This window comes from Ammodytes marinus, assembly GCF_949987685.1.
Source record: "Ammodytes marinus genome assembly, chromosome: 8".
Classification (NCBI taxonomy): Eukaryota; Metazoa; Chordata; class Actinopteri; order Uranoscopiformes; family Ammodytidae; genus Ammodytes; species Ammodytes marinus.
Genome location: NC_137212.1, coordinates 795,641 through 805,640, shown reverse-complemented (window position 1 = coordinate 805,640; position 10,000 = coordinate 795,641). Strand labels below are relative to the sequence as shown.

At 45.7% G+C, this 10,000-nt stretch overlaps 1 protein-coding gene across 1 annotated transcript in view; it reads left to right on the top strand.

Moving 5' to 3' along the window:
- apc2 (APC regulator of WNT signaling pathway 2) overlaps positions 1 to 6,436 on the top strand; it is a gene marked incomplete at both ends in the record, with an annotated part of 31,901 nt that extends 25,465 nt beyond the window's left edge. Inside the window, 2 exons of the mRNA XM_080032130.1 lie at positions 1 to 39; positions 793 to 6,436. The exon at positions 1 to 39 is cut by the window's left edge and continues 176 nt beyond it. Coding sequence (XP_079888256.1) covers positions 1 to 39; positions 793 to 6,436 — 5,683 coding nt within the window. The remainder of the gene's footprint in view (positions 40 to 792) is intronic.
- Positions 6,437 to 10,000: the final 3,564 nt, after the last annotated feature.

The window sequence follows — 10,000 nt, the reverse complement described above, 5'->3', positions numbered from 1 at the left end:
AAATGTGTCCAGCCTCATCGCCACTCGAGAAGACTACAGGTAAACATGAGTCCGTGCTATTTAAGTTTAACCCCATATAGGCAGGTCGATTCTCAAGAAATAGGTCCACCGGCCCGTTAATCAAGAAACAACAGCTGGCGTAGTAAAAACACCATAGGGTACTTCCTCGTAGCCTCTAGTCTATGATTTAGTTTTCAGTATTGACTTTAAAAATAATTTGACAAAAAAGCATTTTTTTTTACGGAAAATTCAGTAAATCTCAAAGTCTAAAACCTACTGAATTAAAAAAAAATGTAAACAAGTCAAATAAACACCTACATGTACATTTTGGACCTTTGATAAATACTAGTATAAAATGAATGTTATGGAAGCAAAATAGACACAAATCTAAATCTCAAAATTGACCAAGGCTTAATAAAAAACAACAATCTGTTGACAAACACTACATGTACATTTTGGACCTTTTTTTATACTAGTAGGGAAAAATACATATTATGGAAGCAAAAAAGACAACAATCTCTAAATGGACCAGTAGTTTCCCTAAATAATGTTTTTTTCTGGCAACAATTTGTTTCAGCTGGACAAAATAAATATTTAAATATGTCTTTATTTATTTATTTATTTTTGTTTCTCTTCAGGTAATTGAAATTGACCAGTGCTTGAAAAAAAAAAAAAAATTGGATGCCGTTTTTTCTTTGTTTCTCTGGCAACATTCTGTTTCAGCTGGATGAAAAATAAATATTTAAAAATGTCTTCTCTTTTTTCTTTCTTTCTTTCTTTCTTTCTCTTCAGGCAAATCCTTCGGGACCATAACTGCCTTCACACTCTGCTTCAGCACCTGCGTTCTCACAGCCTCACCATCGTGAGCAACGCCTGTGGAACCCTGTGGAACCTCTCCGCTCGCAGCCCCAAGGACCAAGAGCTACTGTGGGACTTAGGGGCCGTTAGCATGCTGCGTAACCTCATCCACTCTAAGCACAAGATGATAGCCATGGGCAGCGCCGCGGCTTTAAGGAACCTCCTCACAAATCGGCCGCTGAAATACAAAGACGCCGCGGTAGTTTCCCCCGGCTCCTGCATGCCCTCGCTCTACATGAGGAAACAGAAAGCTTTGGAGGCCGAGTTGGACGCGAAACACCTCGCAGAGACATTTGATACGCTGGAGAAGCAAAGCCCGAAGCATCTAACCCTCCTCAAGCCTCTACGCCACATCGAGAGCCTGGCCAAGGATTACGCGTCGGATTCCGGTTGTTTTGACGATGACGAAGCTCCGAATATCTCGAGCAGTCTTGACACCGGAAGCTTCTCGATGCTTTCGATGTTCCTGACCAACTCCAACTTCCAAAACCAGCAGCAGTCGCATCGTAAACGGGACAGCGAGCCCGAGAGAGACATCGACCCCGCGCTGCCTCTCATAGCCAAGAGACACGCGGCGGCAGTAGCCTCTGACGACGTTGTATCCGCCGCAGCCGAGAAGCTAGCGAAGAAAATCACCAACACAGTCGCTAAGATCGACCGGCTTGTCGAGGACATTACGATGCACACGTCGTCTGAAGACAGTTTCAGCCTCAGCTCTGAAGACCACTTGGCGGATTGGCCGTACGCGCTCGATGAGCTAAACGAATCGCGTGCACAATCCTGCTCCCCTTGCCGCCTCTCTGAAACCAGCAGCTTGGCGCACAGGGAACGTCTAAGCAGAGCACACGCACTGCTACGCCTCAAAACAGCCCAAACAAGCGTCTCCACTGACAGCCTGAACAGCGGAAGCACCAGTGATGGCTACTGTGGCAGTAAAGATCAAATACGATCCGCCCCAAAAGCTCAACAACGTCCCAACCAACTCGATCTGAAAGTGGCGCATCAGGATTACCTAAACGTCGCACAGTGTGTCCTAAATGAGACCAACCAGCAAGATATCCCCGAGAGAGATTCCGTGGATAACACAGGTTTGAAAGCTCTTGAGTTTAGCGGCACAGATGATGCGGAAAAGAACCAAGATCAAGCCGCGCAAACACCGGTGAGCGTGTGCACGAAACTCTCCTCCGACGTCAGCATGACTTCGATAAAACTGTCGCCTTCGTATCAACAAGTTCCGCTCATTCAAAGTGTCGCCAAGTTCGGTGTCGCGAAGACGGGCATCAACGTCCAAGCTGCCCAGGCGATGAGAAGGCAAGCGTGGGTCCCTACTGTGATGACCGGGGGAAGCATCACTAAATTCTCTCCGATGACGTCAACCAGAAGCCCAACCATAGGGACAATGGAGACTGTACAGAAGTACTCTGTGGAAAATACACCGATTTGCTTCTCGAGATGCAGTTCACTCTCCTCGCTGTCTTCTGGCGATGGAGCGCTGGATGGACAGAGCGAAAACGAGCTGGAAAGTGATTCTTCGCTCGAGATAATCGAAGTGGAAGACGATGACGTAGAAATTGAGAAGAGTAGAGTTGAAGAGGACGAGACTTTGGAGGATCTGAGCGACAGTCAGCTCCTCATGACCGACTCGAAAACCTTCCCGAGCAAAGATTCCGATCCCATCGCGATCCCTAAAGCCAAGAAGGAAAAAGTCTTCCTCAGGGCGATTTCACCCGCCGTTCTCGAGGACAGATCTCCCTCGAGCTCGTCTGAAAACTACATCCACGAAACCCCGTTGGTTATGAGTCGTTGTAGCTCTGTTAGCTCACTGGGAAGCTTCGAATCTCCTTCCTTCGCGAGCTCAATCCAAAGCGACCCATGCAGTGAGATGATAGACGGAACGATATCTCCTAGCGATCTGCCAGACAGCCCGGGACAAACCATGCCTCCTAGTCGCAGTAAAACTCCTTGTTTGCTCGAGCCGGAACCACAGCAGTCGTCTAATAATGCCGCGGGAATGGCCGGTCAGTGGGAAAACAGTCTGCGGAAATTTATGGAGATCGCGGACTGCAAGGAGAGGTTCAACCTTCCGCCTGACCTGGATTCAATGATCTACTTCACGGTGGAAAAGCCCTCGGAGAACTTCTCTTGTGCGTCGAGTCTAAGCGCCCTGCCGCTACACGAACACTACATACAGAAAGACGTGGAGCTGAAATTGACGCCATTGCTCCTGCAAAACGATAAAAACAATCCGTTCCCAGATGACGATGAACAAGGATACGATCAAGGGGAGAGATACAGCGAGGGGAACTCGGACGATGATATAGAGATTTTAAAGGAATGCATCAACTCAGCAATGCCTTCCAAGTTCAGGAAAGTGAGGCCTTCGCTGATGACAACAATCCCTCCTCATATCCTCAACTCTCGTAAACAAATCCATCTGCCGGTGTACATGATGCTCCCGAATGGCAAAACCCAACTGTGTCCCGGGAGGAGGATCGTCATCCCGCAAAAGGATCTCAAATTCGACGATTCTTCTTTCACGGATTCCGCAGAAGGCACGCCGGTCAACTACTCGAGCACCACATCGCTGAGTGATGAAACGCTACAGTATCCGGTGAGGGAAAGGGGAGCGAAAGAATGCACGGCTAAAGGTGTAAACAGACAAGAAGGGCTGGATGATGAGGCGAAAAGAATCCAGGACTTGAGGATATTCTCACACTTCCACAAGCCGAACAAGATGAACTACCCACCAGAGATACAAACAACCCGGACGACCAAACACGTTGTGCCCACTCAGAGGGTGCTAATGCAGAGCAAAGAGGTCGCGGACAGAGTGGCAAGCCAGAGAATCCGCGATCAGTCTCCTAACCAAGGGAAGAGAAGGCCCGGTCAACTGCCTGTCATTAAGCAAAACCCTGAAAGTAACCTTAATGTGGGCTCACAGAAAGGGAACGTGTACCTCAGACAAATGACAAATTCTTCAGAGGACAGCAATGGCTTCTATGACGGTGAAAATGAAAATAATGGCGGAGGAGGAGGTGGAGGAATGAAAAGAATGAGCAGGAAACAAATGAGGGAAGCGAGCAGAAATACTCTCTCTCGAAGCATGACGAACATCGGCCGGATTGATAATTCCCAAGGAAAGTCCAGAGGCTTCCAAAGGATCAAACAGAATCTGATGAAGGACGAATCGCTGGCTTGTTACTCACTCAGCTCCTCTCTGAGTTCACTGAGCGACGCGGAGTTCGAGGATCACAAATCGAAAGCTCAGCAGATCTGGTACAAGAACAGACACAACAAGTCGCTGAATATGATGCAGCAGACCAAACAAATCAACATTCATAGTCAATACGAAGAGCAGAGTTCCCCAAGCTCGGTTAGTATGGATTCTGAGGATGACTTGCTTCAAAAATGCATCACATCCGCCATGCCCAAGCAGCGGAGGAAGCTAGCAGCCAGGAAAAGGAAGGCGGAAAACAACCAGAAACAAAAGCAAAAGCCTTCCGATCTGTGGAACATGGATGAGGAGATGGATAGCGATGACACGGCTTGGGACAAGGACTCGGATCTAAATAGTGTTGAGTGGAGAGCGATTCAAGAAGGGGCCAATTGTGTCGTCACCGGACTTCAAGCATCAAAATCCCAAGACCCCTCCTCTGAAGAAACCGAATCCGTCATGTCTTTCTTGTCTACCTCCAGCTTCACGCCCAAAGAAAGGAAGTTCGCTAAAGACAAAAAGGTGAATAAACCGTTGGATTTCGCACCTCGCAAACCGGTTCCAAACCTACCGGTGGTTCTCAGGGGCAGGACGGTGACTTACACGCCGAAAAAAGAGTCGGCTCCCTCTCAAATACCTCCGCCTAGGAAAATACCAACTAAAACGGACGCTCCAAAGAACCCAAACCTCGCGCAGCACAGATCAAAGAGTCTTCACCGACTGGGACAGCCACAGGACACCGAGTTCTCCCTTCCAAAAAGGAGCTCTACTCCACCGCCAAGGATACCAAAAAGTACCTCGTCTGGATCATCCTCAAGCTCCACACCTTCAAAACACTCGCAGAGGAAAATAACATCCCCGATTCAGACGAACAAACCCAACCAGAGAAAGAATGCGTCGCCAGCCACTAGCCCGCCCTTGAGCCTGAGTCCCCCTGAAAGAAAGGGTCGCTCTCCTACGGTGGTGAATAAAAATGAAAAATCCCCACCGCCTAAAACTCAGAAGTCGCCCGTCAGAATTCCTTTCATGCAGACGACAGTGAGACCAAGACCTTTGTCACCTCTCGTTACAAACCAAACAACGACTAACAACAACAGACAAAACAATCAGGCGAATGGGAAACGAATGCCGCCGCCTCCCCCCAACAACAATAGATTAAATCTTGTCCGGATGACTTCTGTGCACTCGAGCGCTTGTGAATCCGACCGCAACGGATTCTTGAGACAGCTGACGTTCATCAAGGAGTCGAAGAATGTGCTGCGACGCGACGGATCCTCTCGCAACATGAACGGATCTCGAAACGGTTCCCCGCGAAAAACTGCCGCCGCTACTGCAGCCGTACCGGGACCTACGGCGGTGTTTCTATGCTCCTCTCGCTGTCAGGAGCTTAAAGCAGCCGTGCAAACCCAGAGAAAGGTGGCACAGCAAGTTAAAAACCAAACACAGCAAGTCCAACGGCCCGAACGCGGCCTACAGAAGCAGCAGACTACTCCAGCAGCAGTAGCGCTTTCGTCCAGAGCTACGTCCAGCGAGAGGGACGTAACGGCAAGACGCCAAGGCAGGAGAACGAGCTCCGAAAGCCCCTGTAGAGCGGCGCAGCGTAGCAATGGGCATGGAAGGGTCTCTGGAGTAAGGCAGCAACAACAGCAGCAACTAGACAAAGACAATTTCAAACGCCACGCCTCATCGCCAAGCATCAACATACTAAGCCGAGTCACAAGCCGTTCCTCCCTACGATCGTCCTCTTCCGATTCGAGCGGGAGAGCGAAGAGTGAAGACGACACCAAGAAGAAAGTGCAACGATCTTCTTCACATCGGCTGAACGACAGAGTCACTTGGAGAAGGATCAGAGATGAAGATGTTCCTCAGATCTTGAAGAGCACCCTCCCGGCCAACGCGCTGCCTCTCGTTCCGCCTTCCCCCGACACGGACAAGCCAAAGCCGCTGCTATCTCTTCCGGGAAAACTTCCCACCATCCTCCTGGCCTCGCGCAAAACGAGCGACGCGACAGTCCAAACGGATGACTTCGCAAAGACCATTTCTCCCACGGTCGAAAAGGCCGAAAACAAAGTGATTTCAGAAGAGGTGAATCGGCTGGCCCTGCTCAGAAAGATCAGCGCGAACTCCGGGAGCATCGACGGAGACTCGGATGTTTCAATTAGGAGTCATAGCAACATAGTCTCCACGGGAACCGGAATGACAGACGGACACGTGGGAGGGGTTGTCCATTTCCGCCAAGGTTCGCCCAGCAAGGCCGCACGAGTGAGTCCGTTTAACTACACGCCGAGCCCCATCGTCGGCTGCCTGCAGGAAACAGAATGCCAAGCAGTCGCGATCAATGAGAAATCTGACGCGAAAAATTAATCGTAAGACGTTTTGGTGGACAAAATACGGACGGATTTGACGGTGTATATGCGGACGATGATTGGACTGTGTTAATGTATAATAACTCAGCACTCAGGTGGACAGACATGGAGTGTGTTTGCTGTCTAACTTTACCTCGGGACTTGACCCTTTAATTTCCCCCATTATAAGTTTAATTCTCAAGAACAATTGATCACAGCTTCCATCCATCCTCTACCCTCCATACAGTGGTAGGATGTACTGTATGCTTTGGGACATTTCTGGAGATGCATTTCGGAAAGGACAATCTCAACCCTGAAAATGGAGGTGCATCTTTTTGTACCTTTTTTTTTGTATTTGTAGAATAATCATAATTGCCTGGTAGAAATGTAGTGAGAAAAAAAAACATAAAAATCAAAAGACAATTAACTTGATTTCAGCACATAATAGGAACCATCCCCATTTTTTTTTCCTGGACAGAATCCATAGAAGAATATTATGCAAACTTCTAAAGGGAAATCTCAGCTGGACTATTTACCTGAAAAGGTACGAACTGCATCGGACTGTTGACATAAAATACACTGACATGTTTTTGTTTTTTTGCCCATACATTTGGGTATTTGCCTCACCTGTGAACTGAATACTATAACACTGTTAGCCTATCCTGTTACATACAGAGCCCACTGGGGGTCGGGGGGACATTTCTGATCAAATATTTCTTCAAATCAATCATACAAATTAAAGTATTTACTCATATAAATGCAGAAGTACAATTCAAAATCAGTATTCCTTAGGAACAATAAAAGCACAAATCTAGTGAATAATGCCTACAATGCCCTTATACAAGCAGATATATGATAGCAACAGCATATAACTATATCACCAAATTTTCCGACATTTTTAAATTTTAAGATTTGATTGATCACAAATTTTCACCCCGACCCCAAAACATCTACTGGACTCTGGCTCAATCCTTTCTGGAGTAAATATTATAGCAAAATACTGTTATGTTCCGGGTTAAAGCTGGGGTATGTGATTTCTGATTGGTCAAAGTTAACATGAGCGGTACACTTTGACCAATCAGAGCGAGGCTCCGATTCTCTGTTCTTATTGGCTGTTGGGACTGTCCATTCACTTTGGCACGACGTTGTTGGTGTAGAGCGTGTCAGGGAGAACAAGTGGAGCGGTAGAGGTATTTGGATTCAAATCTCTATCCCAACTGCTATTTTCTCCCCAAATCACATACCCCAGCTTTAACCAATACACTTTCTCCTGTTTGTAAATAATGTGCAGATAAACAAGAATCTTCAACGCTTCCCGATTGGGCGAAACAAATCCGTGACAGCATGCTATTGTATTATAACACACATCTGTCTACACTGGAGGGAGAGAGAGAGGTTGTTTAATCAGTTGTAAAATGCTTTTGGGAGCATAATTTAGCCATCTGTATTCAAGTGCTGCAAAGAGCTGCGTTGCTTTAATCTGTCAGCGTAGAAACTAAACTAAGCGATTCTGTGTGAGTCTCTGTTACAGTTTTTCTCGATTGCGTGAACTAGTTTTTTATCATGGAAAAAAAGTAGGTTTTCTCAACAGTTGACACACACACACACACACACACACACACACACACACACACACACACACACAATACTAAATTGTGAAGTCTTTGTCTAAAATTACCAAATTTTGCTTGCAGAATTCTCTAGCATTCTCAAAATCTTCTAGGTTCAAAATGATAGCAGGTTGAACATTTGTGCAATGGGATTTGTGTTCACTGTTTAGAAAAAGTATGGAAAACAAGTGAAGTAGTGTTGGAAGCATTTGTAAATTAAGTTACTGAAGTCAAATCAAACTTCATGGTCAATTCTGATACATGCAAGACATACATAAGAATCGAAATTACGTTTATCTCCGACCCACGGTGCAATAGGAGCACACACGCACACACACACACACGCACACACACACACACACACACACACACACACACACACACACACACACACACACACACACACACGCACACACACGCACACACACACACACACGCACACACACGCGCACGCACACACACACACACACACGCACACACACACACACACACCCACGGTGCAATAGGAACAATAAAATAACATACATTAGAATAAGATAAAGATAAACCATATTTACAGTACATGCATTCTAAATACTAATAATAGTGCCAGATGGGTCCAAAATAAAACTTGCGTTTGTGTGTGTTAAGAAGTTGATGATCAAAAACCATCTCTAAGCAATCCAGAAAAACTGCAACAGATTATATTTAAGCCCTTTCTTCAACAATCCGTACTGAAGTTATCCTCCGGAAGTCTTTATAAAAATGTGTTAATATCTGCTTAACTGTGTTGATGTAACAGTAGTGCTAGGTCGAGATGAAAAAGAAATCGAATATAAAAATAATGATGAATACACTGAATATCTTCTGTAGGTTATACCATCTCTACTCCATGTTTTTTGCTCCGAGATCATAGACGAAAAAGCAAAGTGACGGATGATAAACAGATGGTTGTTAACATTGAAGCTATAGTGCGTAACTTCTGTCGCCCCCCCCCCCCCCCCCCCCCCCCATGAGGAATTCTGAGTAATTACAACAACACTGTCGGGGGGGTGTATCTACATGAGGTAAAGCCTTCAGTGATGGCACGTGGATTGTATACCTTCTGCTGTACGTCCAGGTTTTTTTCTTAGCAGTAGAATCAACAACTGAAACATTTCTTGGGCTCCTCTTGGGATTTTTCTGAGCTCCTGCACCAGTGTCAGGGTGGGGGCACCAGTTTGTAAACGCTGCCATACTGAGAAATACAGAGAGAGTTTTGTGGATTGCTGATAATAGGCTTAATCAACTTGGTGTCAACTCGTTCGGCGATTGGCTTGAATGTAACAGACATTCATTTATATGAAAAAGTTACGCACTATAGCTTTAAGGAGCTGTTAATTCATAAGAGATACGCATAAACATTTAGTGTATTCTGGGTTTAAAATCATATTAAACAGCCCTTTTAAAAGTGAATAATCAGGACGGACATACGGCCATAGTGTGAATGAGATACTGTACATGAAAGAATTGTTTAAATGTTTAAATGAAGGTCCTGGATGTTCGTTTGCCATTGTTGTTGTCGGTGACTTGTGCTCAACGCTGGGCTTGGGACGAGATTTTAAACTTCAAACGAATGAAGATTTAAAGGTGCTACGAGGAACTTTTAAATATTTCTGAAACAGTCTCATTTTTCCTCTGATGATCATAAATAACATGTAACAGCAAACGAGACCATCAGTGCAAAGAATGCTATTTTTATATAGTTTTTCTTAATGCCTTTGTCATGGGTATACGTTCACCCAGGTAAAAACACTACCACATTTAGTCCAAAGGGGGGCGCTAGAATTAACACACACTGAAAGTTCCTCGTAGCAGATTAATTTTAAGTTTTGTGCTTTTCATTCAGCATTTTCCAATTCACAAATTAAATATTTATCTCTTCTGGATATTTATATTTAATCTGAACATGCATGTACTTTAAAGTTGGAGTCAGCAACTCTGGAGAATGCTTG